Here is a 15789-nt window from a genome sequence, read left to right as displayed (position 1 = left end):
ATTTTCCCAGTAGCAGATCTCCAATTATAACCACAGCATCCAATAATTAGAAATCCTGAATTATGATGGTCCATTAATTCTCAAAACAGTAATGTCACTCCTTATTAGCTTCCCCATTAATTCTCAAACCAGTGATGTCAGACCTTATTGGTTGACCCATTAATTCTCCAACCAGTGATGCCACTCCTTATTGGTTGGACCATTAATTATCAAGCCAGTGATGTCTCCCCTTATTGGTTGGCCCATGAGTAATTGCAGGAATTGAATTACAATCCCTCAACCCATTTTTCCAGTGAATTCATGACATCATCAATAAGAAAGTCCATTTGACACCACGATGTGGGAGTGAAACTGTTCCAATTAAATAGAAGGTAGAGATTCAGAATATTGACCTTTCGCACTCTGAGTTTCAAAAGAACGTTGGCTTTCTAAATATATGGTATCAGACTGGAGGTTTACTAAAAAGAACACTGTGGAGGTCCACTCATTGGTTAATTGCAGAAGAAAACAGACAAGCTGATTAAATACTTCACAGACAAGTTTTCAGGATGACTTGGTCATTATCGCTGAGCAGATTTTGTAAACGTGGTGAAATATTATTGTAGGATTCTGAATCTGTCCCAGCACTAATCCATATATGTTTGAGCAGACATATTTTGCTGCATTTCTGCAGAAGGAGAGTAAAGATTACTTAAACATTTCTGCAAATAGACCAGATTCCCATCCAAGAAGTTGAGGCTGACAACTCAGGAGGGACAGCATATAGAAGATGATGCTTGGTTAGGATCTAGCTTTTCCACAAAGATGGCACCCACCAGCTTATAATTGGTTAGGAACTTGTTGGGATTCAGTCAATATTCCCTCCCTTTCCCCAACACCAGTATCCAAAACTCACTGCCATATTGGCTTATAATTGGTTAGGAAGTGGTGCGGATCCAGCCCTGACAAAATGCCACCAGTAATCCCTTTCCCAACGCCACCATCCAAAGGTCACTGCCATATGATGTTGCCAACTGAAACGTCACGGGATATTGAAACGTCGAGACAGCGGGCGTCACTGTCGGAGGCCTCTGCACTTTCTCTCTTTCGATGGTGAGAGAGAGTTTGCCGGTTCTCGAGTTGGGGAAACTCGAGTAAGGGACGCCGCAGATTGTAACGTCGAAACAGTGAGCTGTCGGCTTCCCCTCTCACTGTGGCAGAAGCGATATCTGTCTCTCCCTCGTCAGAGAGAGAGGGAGCCTGTTGTGATGTTGAAAGGTTAGGATGGACAATAGATGTGGGCAAGTGGTTAAGGCATTGGACTAGCAACCTTAAGGTCGCTAGTTCGAGCCCCAGCCGAGGCAGCGTGTTGTGTCCTTGAGCAAGGCACTTAATCACACATTGCTCTGTGACGACACCGGTGCCAAGCTGTATGGGTCCTAATACCCTTCCCTTGGACAACATCAGTGTCGTGGAGAGGGGAGACTTGCAGCATGGGCAACTGCTGGTCTTCCATACAACCTTGCCCAGGCCTGCGCCCTGGAGAGTGAAGACTTTCCAGGCACAGATCCATGGTCTCCCGAGACTAACGGATGCCTTTACTTAGTTTTTGATTGACTCTAGATCATCAGCTCTGGGGTGGGTGGTGCTCATGCTTTTGCTGGAACAAGTGGGGGGGGAGGAGGAGGGGGATACTTTGCTGCTACGTGTGCTTGGGAGGGGGGGTTGTGGCTCAACATTTTTCTGTCATTCATTCTCTGGGATTCCCCTCTGTTTCATAGCTGTCTGTGAAGAGTACGCATTTCAGGTACATTCTCTGATATTAAATTGAGCCATTGATTGGTTAGGAAGTGGTTAGGATCTAGTCATTACAAGATGCCACCAGTAACCTCTTCCCCAAAACTAGCTTCCAGGCCCAGGGCCGTACTGGTGTACAACTGTGAGGATCTGTGTTGGAAGAAAGCTTCTATCCCTCCCCCATCCCTCCTCCCCTCCACCCTCACACCTCCCCAGGAAATGCTTCACGTTCCTCTCCCCAGGTTATTGAGAATATCACACATAGTGTTGAAATACTTCATTGCTTTTTTCGTTATTTTTCTTTATCTATATGTATAAAAGAAAATCTATCAGAAACCAAAGGAACTAGTTAATTTAGTCTTCATTGTTTGTCGTAGATGCTCAAAAATGGTTGTAATGTCCTTCCTTTTCAGTGTTTCCTTATATATAAAAGTCTCATGATCGTTTAATTAAGATGCTCCAGAATTGGTCCTCGTTCAGATTCACAAAAAGTACAATAAAAATGAACAACAGTGTCACACACACAGCAGTCAGAATTCCAGTTTGTGCCTCAAATGCCAAGGCTGGGCATCTTATTAAACTCTTCCTCTTCTGTACACTTCTATACATTTTAGTGGCCATGGGCGTCCATAGCCTGCCCGCTCGTGATTGGTTCTCCAGGGCTCAGGAGGGAAGGGCTTTGCGATGACATCACTGGGTGGGAGGGGGGTCTGCTGTGCATCATCATGGCTGGATGGTGGGGGTGGCCGGGGACGTAGGAGTGTAGCGAGGGTCCGTGTCTCAGCTGGGCTGGGTGTGGTGTCACCGGGGGAGGGGTGTATCCTGGTTGTGGGAGGCTCATCCCCACTGCGCCTCCTTGAGATACGAAGTCCCCTGGTATTCCTGGCAAACCTGAAAGAACCAAACACAACATGTAATACCTTTCATATCGTCAACGTCCACTGACATTTCCTCTGTCCCCCAACATCTCCCGTTCGTGGTAAACCATACATATATATGTTGTAACTGGGTTAACTGTCTGGACACGTTGCTCTGCTGACTACCCCTGTGGCTCCTCCCACAGACCCCTGAATAAAGGCGATTTCGCCATTGCTCCTTCTCCACAGACCAAGGGCAGACACTCAGCATGGAGGTCACGTCTTACTGCGGATAAAAACCTTTCAGTATTTACCCTACTTCAGACTTTTGGAATTATTGAAGGAGCTTCACCATTCCAACTGGAAAACCTGCCATGAGGGTTTGCAGCCTTCCTAGTTCCAGGGAGTGCCTGGGCTATGTTTAAACTTTCCTCATATTTTTTGTTCAGTTGAACCCAATAACCAATGCAAAACTAGTCTCCAACCAGCTCCATTAATTATACTTGTTCTGTTTTGAATTTTTGGAGGTTCCAGCAGAGAACGATATCCATGTGGTACAGACAAGGCATGACGGTTGCTATATTTCATTAGGAGCTTGAGGAGATTTGCTACGTCACCAAAGAAACCCGCAAGTTCCTGCAGATGTACTGTGGAGAGCATTCTAGCTGGCTGCGTCATCGTCTGCTATGGGGGTAGGCGGGGGAGAGTGCACAGGATCGAAGACAGCTGCAGGGAGCTGTAAACTTAGTCAGCTCCATGGGCACTAGCCTCCCCAGCATCTCGGACATCTTCAAGGAGTGATGCCTCAAAAGGGCAAGGACCCCCATCACCCAGGTTATTGTTTCAATCAGGGACGAGGTACAGGAGCCTAAAGGCACACACTCAATGATTCAGGAACAGCTTCTTCCCCTCTGCCATCCGATTTTAGAATGGACGTTAAATCCATAGACACTACCTCACTAGTTTTTTATTTCTATGTTTCCACTGCTTATTTAACTATTTAATATACTGTATGTACTGGCTGTAATTCATGTTTTTTCTATTACTTTTTTCACGACATATGCCGGTGATATTAAACCTCATTCTGAAAGCAGGTGATAGGTATTCCCAGTGTAGGACCCTGCATATTGATGGCCAGCAACTTGCCTGTTCAACTCAACCACTGAGTTATAGTTCGTTTGCCCGAGACAGGAGCGGAAGGAGATGTAAATTTACCAGGCAATTTTTCAGTCCCAATTTTCCCCCTGCTTGATAACTGCCCCCTCTTTGCCTGCCCATTGTTGCCACTTTTCCCTACTCTCTTGCCCCTAGCCTGTCTTTCCTAATACTCTCCCTCTCGACACTGTTTCCTCAGACCTCTCTGTCCCCCACTTGATTCCCTTACCAGTTTCTCCTCTGCTTTGCCCCTGACTTCGCCTCCCCCCAGACAACCACCATGGCAATGGACTTCCAAGACCGGGTGTTTGCCCCTCAGGGCTGCCATCTCCCCCTGGCATGTCCCAATTGTGAGGGTTTGTGCACTGCTCATCTCTCCTCCCACTCACTCACTCACTCTTCCCAGCAACCCCTCAAGAGAAAGAATGGGGCCGATCCGACTGCCAGGGCAGACTTTGCTCACCCACATCTGCAACAAATCCTCCTAAATCACTCACTGCTCATCCCTGATTAAACTTAAAATGAACCTTCTGCTCCTCTCCCGAACCTTTCACAGCTTCACTTTTGGTTGAAGACATCCAGGTCATCTTCAAGGAGCGATGCCTCAAAGAGCTGGCAACCATCAGTAAGGACCCCCATCACCCAGGACATGCCCTCTTCTCATTGCTGCCATCAGGGAGGAGGTACAGAAGCCTGAAGGAACACACTCAACGATTCAGGAACAGTTTTCTCCCCTCTGTCATCTGATTTATGAATGGCCATCGAACACATGAACACTACCTAATTTTTTAAATCTCTTTATGAACTACTTATTTAACATAACTTTTTAAATATATATACTTCTTAATGCAATTTATTATTATGTATTACAATCTACTACAGCTGCATAACAAGAAATTTTGCGATGTATGACAATGATATTAAACCTGATTCTGATTTTGAATGAAAAAGTTCACTTAGCCGCCCCAAGTTAATGCCAAGATTACAGTCGCCCCCAAGTCTAGTCCCTTCTGCCCCAGCTCAACCAAGTGATTATCAGTAGATATAAAGGTGAGAAAATGCTATTGGACGCGGAAGGGAGAATTAGAGCAATGCATACAGTGTGCTGGAGGTACTCAGCAAGTGAAGCAGTAACTATAGAGGGAAATAAACAGACAACTAGGAGGCGGGGTGGAGATACGTCTCTACCAAAGGAGGTGTGAGGTGCTCTTTCCCTCCGCTAGCCTGCAGGTCACCCTTGGACAAGGAGTAGCACCTACTTAGCCCCCTGATCACGGGTCATGTGAAGCCATGGGAATCATGGGTGGATGGTCGTATGAGCAGCCGGTGCAGATCACAAGTCCCGGTTATGTGACACTGACGCCAGGCAGACAATCTCCGAAGAGTATTGATAATGGCTGGGGTGTTCTGGTGGGGGGGTGGTGGTCACTCAACTTGTAAAGATACCGCCTAAAAGAAGCCAATGGCAAACCACTTCTGCAGAAAAAAATTTGCCAAGAACGGTCATGGTCATGAAAAGACCATGATTGCCCACGTCATAGGACACGGCACTTAATGATGATGTCATACAACATGGCACTTGATGATGATGGTGGAACAGTCAACGTTTCAGGCCTGCACCCTACGACTGTTGATTTCTCTCCACTGATCTGCCCAGTGCCTCCAGCATTTTGTGTGTGTGCTGCTCAAGACTTCCAGCATCTGCAGAATCTCTTGTGTCCCTGAAGGACAAACTAGTTTGTGCTGATCCCCTAGGCAGCTCTAAGCAGCAGCTGGCAGTCCCAGCATTTGCTTTAGCTACTCCTGCTTAATTGTCCAGGTTAGAATGTAGAGACCTGTCCAGATATCCCACTGACAATTCCCACCCCCACAATCTCCTTGCTAATTGGGCTGTTGGACTTGGTTATCCTGGCCGATTGCAGCTTGTCCACCACCTAACGCGTTTATCTGATGCTAAAAAAAAATTGCCTCTATTCTGTCAGGATTCGTTTCTTTTGGAACTCAAAAGCAGGAACTCGCATCCGTCCAGGCCCGGAGTACAATGCCAGGATTGGGTTCAGGTGCTGTGACCCATGGCAGATCCAAGATGTTAATGAGTGCATTTGCATACCTGCCCTGTCAATTCAATTGGACACAGTGCGATTGACTGAGAACTTAAACAGCCCTCTATCAATTAGCCCAGGCAAAGGCGTTCTGGCCTTGTGTGTGTGCCTAATGCTTGGCGTCCCTACCATTGATTTGCTAATTTCCTTCAGCTCATTGGCTCAACATTTCCGTCTGGGTCAGAGCCCTTCTCTCCTCTTCGAAACTTCGTTTACAAAAAAGGTGCTTTCCATTTATAGCACACTAAATTGTGGGCCAATCCCCGAGATGTCCGGGGACTTTGTTTCCCAAGTCTGGGTGAACGTTGTCCCGGAGATAGTTTGCCTTCAAAAGCGTCTTACCCACCTACGACCGGTGGAAAAGACCTGCATTTCATTAATGCTCTCGTGTTCCTTCTGGGACGTTGTGAAATGCTTTGTAAGCCTAAAATCCTTCTGAAGTGTCGCCACCCTTATCCTGTGGAGAACCTGGCAGACAATTTGAGCGTGGCAGGGTCCCAATAATAGACGTGCAACAGTGACCAGAGATTTAGTTTTACAACTGTTGATAAATGTCGGGAAGGACTCCAGTCAAAACCTTGGCAGTGTTTGGTTTGGAGGGCGTAGACACCTTGGTACAGCCGCGGCAGCCCTTGCTGAAGTGGACTTTGCGCCGGGTTGAAACTTCGGGCCAGAATGCAACTTTAGGCCGGGTTGAAGCAGCGGGGCCCAGGCCCGAGAGTGAACCGCTGTTTGGCTGATTTATGCGCCGAGCAAGATTAAAAAGATTAAGCCATCAAGGCCGAGGGCTAAGGACAAAATGGTGTTCAGCTCAGTTCTCCCTGAGACCTTGCTTGCCTCGGCTCTGAACTGATTCTGCAGCTGCGGCCTGCAGCCATCGGCCCTCACCTAAGTGCTGAACTGTCTTTGTGGCTATGGACTCATTTTCAGCGACACTGTGGTTCATGTTCTGTGTGTTATTTGTCTATTCTTTCGCTGTTTGCACCATTTGTTCTTTTTTTCATTTGATGGTCTTTGTGGTGTGAGGGTTTCTCAACAACTCTATTGCAATTTTTGTTTTGTGGCTACCTGCAAGAAGATGAACCTCATGGTTGTATATGGTACGCATACTTTGATTATGAATGTACTTTGAACTTTAAACTTAACACCACATGGTTGAGGAATCTTTAAGCAGGGAGCAGGGAGCAGTCTCATAAAAGACGGGGAAGCTCTTTTGCACTGAGATGAGAAGATATCTTTTCATTTGGTCGTGGGGGCAAGGGTGGTTTGTGTGTGCTGGGGGAAATGAATCTGTAGAATTGAGACTGCGAATGCTCAGTCATTCCAGATCAAGGGTCGATAGGTTGCTGGATGTCAATGGGATCAAGGAATACGGGGATAGAGCAGGGAAAAGCAACTGAGAGAGAAGATCGGAATGAATGGAGGAACTGTTTCCAGAGCCTGAATGGTTAGCACCGGCTCTTAAATGTTTTTACATTTGCCTGGGCTTTTCCGAGGTTCATCACTGTGTTGCGTTGGAGAGGCCGTTGAGTTCCTGAGATCCCGAGAGTGACGCCCTGTGGAGTTCAGCTCCTGGTAGGTCAACCCACGGTGCTAGGGAGAAGAGGGAGGTCCCAGATAAAGAACCATCCAACCAAGGCCGGCAGACGATGATCATGCACGTCACAGGGAGGCTGCAGCAGTGAATCGTGGACCGCGACTCTGATCCGTCAAGTACCGCGCGGCGACAGATGGCTTGTCAGCCTCCCCATGTCGAAGTCACAAAGTCCTTCGGGAGCTTCCCCAGGTGGTAGTGAGTTCCAGTTCAACAAGATGGCTGCCCAAGTGTTTTTGGAAGTAGAAAGGCAGGTTAGTAAGCTTTTGCTGATGACACAAAAGTGGACAGTCTGGAGGGTTGTCACTGGGACATTGATAGGATGCAGAAGTGGCAGATGGAGTTCAACCCAGGTAAGTGTGAAGTGGTCCATTTCGGTAGGTCAAATTTGAAGACAGAATATAATATTAATGGTAAGCCCCTTGGCAGTGTGGACGATCAGTGAGATCTTGGGGTCCGTGTCCATAGGACACTCAAAGCTGCTGCGCAGGTTGACAGTGTTATTAAGAAGGCGTATAGTGTGATGGCCTTCACCAACTGTGGGACTGAGTTCAAGAACCATGAGGTAATGTTAAAGTTATTTAAGACCTTAGTTAGATCCCGTCGGGAGTACTGTGTTCAGTTCTGGTTACCTCACTACAGGAAGGATGTGGATATAATAGAGAGAGTGCAGAGGAGATTTACAAGGACGTTGCCTGGATTGGGGAGCATGCCTTATGAGAATAGGTTGAGTGAACTTGGCCTTTTCTCCTTGGGGCGACAGAAGATGAGGGGTGATTTGATAGAGGTGCTTTTTCCCAGGGCTGAAATGGCTAACATGAGGGGGCATAGTTTTAAGGTGCTTGGAAGTAGGTACAGAGGGAACGTCAGGGGTAAATTTTTCACACAGAGAGTGGTGGGTGCATGGAATGCACTGCCAGTGACGGTGGTGGAGGCGGACACAATAGAGTCTTTTAAGAGACTTTTAGATAGGGACATGGAGCTTAGAAAAATAGAGGGCTCTGTGGTAGGGAAATTCTAGGTAGTTTCTAGAGTAGGTTACATGGTTGGCACATTGTGGGCCAAAGAGCCTGTAATGTGCTGTAGATTTCTATGATTCCATGATTAAGGGAATCCACTCTAACATCCTGGATTAAGGCCTGTGGTGATCTCAGATTGACACCTACAGTTATCTGAAGACTTACTGATAAACAACCCTCAGAAGAACATCATACTCAGCTCGAGTGATTGCTGTGATACATTTGCCTGTAAGGTAACAAGGATGTCAAAGGCGAACGAGCACACGATTTTTGACAATGCACTACAGAAAGCGTCCTATCAGGACACACTGCGGCTTGGTGCGAGAATTGCTCTGCCTCCGGCCACAAGAAACTGTGGTGAGTTGTGGATTCTGCTCAGCACATCACGGAAACTCACCTCTCCTTTATGAACTCTGTCTAAACGTCTCACTGCCTCAGTAAAGTCGCTAGCATAATCAAAGACCCTGGCCACCCCAGACATTCTCTCTTCAACCCCATCCCACAGGAGAGAAGCACATACCATCAGGATCAAGGACAGCTTTAGTACTGCTGTTATAAGACAATTGAACAGTCTTATAATTGAAAAAGGTGGCGTCCATCATTAAGAACCCAGGACATGCCGTGTTCTCATTGTTACCATGAGGAAGGAGGTACAGAAGCCTGAAGGCTCACACTCAGTGATTCAGAAACAGCTTTTTCCCCTCTGCCACCAGATCTCTGAATGGACATTGAACCCATGAACATTACCTCACTACTTTTTTATTCCTGTTAATTTGCACTACTTATTTAATCATTTTATATATATGCTGAAATTGTTTTTTTCTATATCATCATGTATTGCATTGTCCTGCTGCTGCAAAGTTAACAAATTCACGAGATATGCCGATGATATTAAATCTGATTCTGATTCCTCTTGTAAGATAAGACGGACTCTTGACCTCACAATCTGCCTTGTTTGGACTGTCACCTCATGGTCTGCCTGCACTTTCTCTGTAACTGTGACACTCTATTCTGCACACGGTTATTATTTTTACTCATACCACCTCAATGCACAGTTCAAAAGGGGAAGTGCAATGAGATCTAGGTGTCCTTGTACCTCAGTCACTGAATGTAAGCATGCAGGTACAGCAGGCAGTGGAGAAAGCTAATGGCATGCTGGCCTTCATAACAAGGGGAATTGAGTATAGGAGCAAAGAGGTCCTCCTGCAGCTGTACAGGGCCCTGGTGAGACCACACCTGGAGTATTGTGTGTAGATTTGGTCTCCAAATTTGAGAAAGAACATTCTTGCTATTGAGGGAGTGCAGCGTAGGTTCACAAGGTTAATTCGTGGGATGGCAGGACCGTTATATGTTGAAAGATTGGAGCGACTGGGCTTGTATACACTGGAACTTAGAAGGATGAGAGGGGATCTGATTGAAACATATAAGATTATTAAGGGATTGGACACGCTAGAGGCAGGAAACATGTTCCCGGTGTTGGGGAGTCCAGAACCAGAGGCCACAGTTTAAGAATAAGGGGTAGACAGTTTAGAATGGAATTGAGGAAAAACTTTTTCACTCAGAGGGTTGTGGTTCTGTGGAATGCTTTGCCTCAGTAGGCAGTGGAGGCCAACTCTTTGGATTCTTTCAAAAAAGAATTAGATAGAGCTCTTAAAGATAGCGAGTGAAGGGATATGGGGAGAAGGCAGGAACAGGGTACTGATTGTGGATGATTAGCCATGATCACAGTGAATGGTGGTGCTGGCTCGAAGGGCTGAATGGCCTACTCCTGCACCTATTGTCTATTGTCTATTGAAAAGGCACACAAAACCAAGATTTTCACTCTATCTCGGTACAAGTGCCAATTCTAAAAATCAGTTCACTGATTTAGATGGGCCGTGACATCATGTGTCTCTGGAGGCACAATGAACTTTGTTCGTGGTCCTTCGTTGCTGTGGCTCAGGAAGAAGTGTCAGAAGGGTTACGTCTGTCTGCAGTCACAGGAGAGCTCGGACACATGTTATATCATAATATATTATTCTGCTTCAAAGGTGAGATTGTGTCAGGCTTGTCAATTTAAGACAACAAAATCTTACAGGTCTGAACACCGGCCGCTTAGTTGCATCTGTTCAAAGTTCAAAGTTGAAATAAATTTTATTATTATACACACAGCCCTAAGATTCATTTTCCTGCGGGCATACTCAGCAAATCTATAGAATAGCGACTATTCCAAGATCAATAAAAGGTCAACCAGAAGACAATAATCTGTGCAAATACAAATGTAAATAAAAAGTAATGAATAACAAGAATGTGAGATAATGAGATAACGCGTCTTTAAAGTGAGATCATTGGTTGTGGGAACATCTCAATGGATGGGTAAGTGAGTGTAGTTACCCACTTTTGTTCAAGAGCCTGATAGTTGAGGGGTAGTCACTGTTCTTGAACCTGGTGGTGCGACTCGACTCCTGAGGCTCTTGTACCTTCTACCTGATGGCAGCAGTGAGAAAAGAGCACGGCCTGGGTGGTGAGGATCTTTGACGATGGATACTGCTTTTCTACGACAGCGTTTCACGTAGATGTGCTCAATCATCGGGATGGCTTTAACCATGACAGACTGGGCCGAATCCATTACCTTTTGTAGGATTTTCCATTCAAAACCATTTGTGTTTCTGGTAGGGAAGTTTAGTTTTCTAGTATTTTTGGAATCTGAAAAGCACCCTATGTTCTCAGAAGTTGTATCTTGAGAGAAGAAGGAGGCGGACAAGTCAGAAGAGTGGAAAAAGGAGGAGATAGCGCAGGAAGTTCAAAGAGTTTCTCAGAATTTCACAACTGAAATTTTTTTAGTGGAGTGAACCGTGAAAATAACCACTATCCAAAAATTAATTTCTCAGTTAATTTTCCTGATGTGGGTGTCACTGGCAAGGCCAGCTTCTAATTGCTATTATTCTATTGTGCACTTATTGAGTGTGCCAGCAAGAAAATGAATCTCAGGGTTGTGTACGCTGACATACATGCACTTTGATTATAAAATTTACTTTGAACTCTGATCTTTGAGCTGCCTTTTGAACTACTTCCAGCCCTCTAGTGAAGGTGTTTCCATACTCCTGTTGTGGAGGGAGTTCCAGAATTTAGACCCGGTTATGATAAAGGACTGGTAATTATATATCCAAGTTAGGTATGAAACTTGAACGGGATCATGCAACTGGCAGTATTCCCTTTCCCCTGCCGACCCCGACCTCCTTGCTGGTGGAGGCCAGGGATTTGAGAGCCTGTTGCTGACCTGGAGGCCAAGTCATTGGGTATACCGAAAGCAGAAGTTGATAGGTTCTCGATTAGTAAAGGCATCAAAGGTTACGGGGAGTATGCAGGAGAATGGGGTTGAGAGGGATAATAAATCGGCCATGATTGAATGGTGGAGCAGCCCTGATGGGCTGAATGGCCTGGTTCAGCTCTGCAGTGACAGCATGACAGTGGTGGAGTGAATGAACATTCGGGGTGGCGAATGAACGTCCGATTGGACTGCTTTGCCTTGGGAGCTGCTGGGGCTTCAGGCAAGTGGGGAGTCATCCGTGCCACTCCTGCCTTGTTCCTGGACTCCCATCCCTGCCCCTGTCCCTCAGCTTCCCCTTTCCAACCTGACCCAATCCTGCAACCGTGTGGGTCACAGGTCTTCATCGCCTCCTGCTCTTTCCAGCCTCCCAGTTTGGTCTTCAGCCCACAGCAGGTTCAGGTGGAGATTCTCTCAACCAGTCACTCTCACCTTCATTAAAGTTTAATGTGGAGATAACTGACAGAGTGGTAGAGATAGTCATTGGTAGATGGATAGAGATAAAGAGACTGGCAGATTTTCAGATTGATCGAGAGATAGAATAAATGAGTGATAGCGATTACAGCCTCAGAATAGAGGGGCGTCCTTTTAGAACGGAGATGACATGGAATGTCTTAGCCAGAGAGTGGTGAATCTTGAATTTGTTGCCACAGGCAGCTGTGGAGGCCAAGTCTTTACAAATGTTTAAGGCAGAGATTGATAGAATTTTGATTGGTCAGGGCATGAAGGGATATGGGGAGAAGGCAGGAGAATGGGGCTGACAGGGAAAAAGAATCAGCCATGGTGAAATGGTGGAGCAGACTCGATGGGCCAAATGGCCTAATTCTGCTCCTATATCTTACGGTCTCATGGTGATAAAAGACTAAGGGAATGATAGAGTGACGGATACATTGTTAGATTGAAAGAGAGAACGATAAACCTAGGACAAACTTGGAGACATCAAAGCTCTACACTGAATACCAAGCCACTAGTCCGTAGAAGATGTCTTTGACTTGAGTCAGGGTGTCAGGACACCCATTTGGTAGCGTGGTGTACCACAATGCTTAGCAGTACCAGTGTCCCAGGTTCAATTCCCACCGCTGCCTGTAAGGAGTTTGAACTTTCTCCCCATGACCGTGTGGGTTTCCTCTGGGTGCTCTGGTTTCCTCCCACAGTCCAAAGGCATACCGGTTGGTAGGCTAATTGGTCATTGTAAATTGTCTTGGGTTTAACTGGGGGTTTGCTGGGCGGTGTGGCTCAAAAGGCCATAAAGGCCTAACCCGCGCTGTGTGTCAATAAACAACTGAACAGATTTCCGCTGCTTCGCGCGACGCTTGGGCCAGCGACCGCAGCTGACATGCTCAGGAGCCGTCGCCTCACCTCTGGGCGCTCGCCACCCCCTGCCCCCCCTTCAGCCGGCGGGGAGACGGGACGCTCGTGCATGAGGAGAAAAGACAAGACAAGCACGATGGACTAGGTACGTCTAGCTGAGTGATGAGGAGGAAGACGAGAAGGACGATGATGGTGATGGACGACAAGGGCAAAGTGCCTGGGTGGATGAAGACAGAGAATACAATCACCCCCAACGGGGATAGTACTTACTTCCCCTTTGCTTTGCGGTTGGGTAACAGTGGTGAGGACTACATGTAGTGCCACTGACCTTCCATACCCATATTCATGCCCATTCCACCCATAGGTCCTAGAAGGAAGATAAACAATCCAAGACTATGCCAGGGTATCACCGTAGTCAGAACAAAACACCACCACAAGATGAAGCAAAAGGTTATCCCCACCTCCCAGACATTCGATGCATAGGAACAAGGATACCTTACAAAACTGTGCCGCTAAGTGTTAATGGGGTGGTGAGGTGAGAGCGGAAAAAGTAATGAGACCCCTTCTTCCCGTGGGATGTGTGGTGAGGCGGCGGGGGAGGGTGAAGAGGCGTGCCCGGGGACGCTAGCGGTGGCGCGGAGCTTACCTGGAGGCCGAATGCCCATGTGTTGCTGGCCGTCCATTACAAACCCTCCCATCGGTTGACCGTCCGGACTGTATGGTGCCCCCTGGCCCACTGAGGGACGAGAAGAGAAGTGAGAGTTGAAAATCTGGACGCACCTCCCAGATCACTTGTGGCCGGCGTTAATGGTCGCACACAAAAAGGAAACCAGCTCGGAAACATGGGTGGGGAGGCAGGGAAAGTCACCAGCTAAGGATCGGTGACACCAGAGGACTGACCGGTGCTGGCGGTCTGGATTAACGCCCACACACAGTGGGTGCTGAAGAAAGTCAGCGAGTCAAAAAGGTTCAAAGGGAGCTAGTCAAAGTATGCACACATAATACAACTCTGATATTTGTCTTCTCCAGATAGTCACGAACTACAGAAAGACCATGGAGTTTGTTGAAAGGAAAGACATTAACCCTTCAAGTCAAGTCAAGTCAAGTCAAGTTGCTTTTTATTGTCATTTCGACCATAAACTGCTGGTACAGTACACGGTAAAAACAAAACAACGTTCTTTCCCCTCCCCCCACCATATCGGCATGAAAAAGAAAAGAAACAAAATTCCCAGGCAGCATCTGTGGAGGGAAATGGACAGTTGATGCTTCAGGTCAAGACCTTTCATTGACAATCAAATGACAGTAGGTCCACTGCATGGGTAACTTCTTTCAACACGTGACTGGTGCATGAGATAATTTTGTATGTGAAAGCAGAACTGAGGGAATGAAGAGAGAGTGATGGATGCCAGCTCACTCGGCTGGGATAGCGAATGCATGACGTTGTGACCAATCAGGTGCCCACAGGCTCTTCTGTAGGGAGTGGGAGACATCTAAACTAGTTCTCTGCAGTGCCGTTCTCGTTCTCAAACTGCTGGTACAAGGAAGATAAACCTGGGAGGAAATTGGTGGATGCCAGCCGGTGGTGTAGTGGCATCAGCACCAGACTTCGAGGCAAATGGTCCCGAGTTCGAATCCAGCTGGCCCCTTGCACGCTTTCCGTCCGTGCTTGGTTCAACGTCGAGCTGGCAACCTGGCCTTGTTAAAAACAATCAAGTGTTACGGAAACGGATAAAACGCTGCACGACGCGCCACAAGGCGTGAAAAGGAACAACAACAAATAGGTGAATCTGTGAAATTCATTGCCACAATTGAACGGCTGTACACTGGGTATATTTAAAGCGGAGGTTGACAGGTCCATGATTAGTCAGGGTGTCGGATCTCGTGGGCAGAAGGCAGATGAGTGGGCTTGAGAGGGAAAATACGGGCAACACAGTAGCGTAATGGTTAGTATGATGCCGATGACCTGGGTTTAATTCCTGCTGCTGCCTGTTAGGAGTTTGTATGTTCTCCCCATGACCGCGTGGGTTTCCTCTGGGTGCTCCAGTTTCCTCCCACAGTCCAAAGACATACTGGTTGGTAGGTTAATTGGTGATCGTAAATTGTCCCATGATTAGGCTAGGGTTAAACCAGGGGTTGCTGGGCAGGGCAGCTCCAAGGGCCAGAAGGGCCTATTCTGGCCTGTATCTCAATAAATAAATTAGCTCTAATTAAATAGTGACGTCTCGATGGGTTGAATGGCCTAACTCCGCACCTGTGTCTTATGATATTATTGAATGAAGTGCACAGGAGGTCTCACAAACAATAAGTGGGACAGCGATCATGCTGATGATAGGTAAGGGGCGAATGTTGGCCAGGGCAGTGGAATCTTCCTGTTACTGTTCCTTTCCGCGACTTGTGGCACATCGGGCAGCACTTTCGCCATTTCTGTTGCACCATCTGGTTTTTTTACCAGGCTGCGCCACCAACTTGATGGCCTGCCCAGCACGGATGGAAAGCGTGCGAGGGGCTGGCCGGATTCGAACCCGGAACCACTCGCCTCGAGGCCCGGTGAGGGTGCCGCTGCACCACCGGCCGGCCAGGAACCTTTCTGTGCCTCTCCCAAAAGCGATAATCCTCTTACTTTCTCTCAGTGTGGCATCGAGTGTGCACGGGACAATGCTTCTGAGCC

General features: G+C 47.2%; 1 protein-coding gene across 17 annotated transcripts in view; it reads right to left on the bottom strand.

The window, feature by feature from the left end:
- Nucleotides 1-1990: 1990 nt before the first annotated feature.
- Nucleotides 1991-15789, bottom strand: part of LOC140203835 (homeobox protein Meis1-like) — a 437451-nt gene continuing 423652 nt past the window's right edge. For 9 of the 17 annotated variants that reach the window (XM_072269941.1, XM_072269939.1, XM_072269945.1 and 6 more), the window contains 2 exons: nt 13768-13857; nt 1991-2667 (listed from right to left, as the gene is read on the bottom strand). In XM_072269941.1, the coding sequence (XP_072126042.1) occupies nt 2352-2667; nt 13768-13857 (406 nt within the window). In that variant the 3' untranslated portion in view covers nt 1991-2351. Of the gene's footprint in view, nt 2668-13391; nt 13489-13767; nt 13858-13890; nt 14817-15789 lie in introns of those variants that run through there. The other 8 variants (XM_072269951.1, XM_072269953.1, XM_072269954.1 and 5 more) reach the window with 5 other exon arrangements.

The sequence above is a fragment of the Mobula birostris genome, chromosome 10 (genome assembly GCF_030028105.1).
Source record: "Mobula birostris isolate sMobBir1 chromosome 10, sMobBir1.hap1, whole genome shotgun sequence".
Taxonomy (NCBI): Eukaryota; Metazoa; Chordata; class Chondrichthyes; order Myliobatiformes; family Myliobatidae; genus Mobula; species Mobula birostris.
The sequence above is the reverse complement of the archived record's forward strand: the minus strand, read 5'-3'. Positions and strand labels throughout refer to the sequence as shown.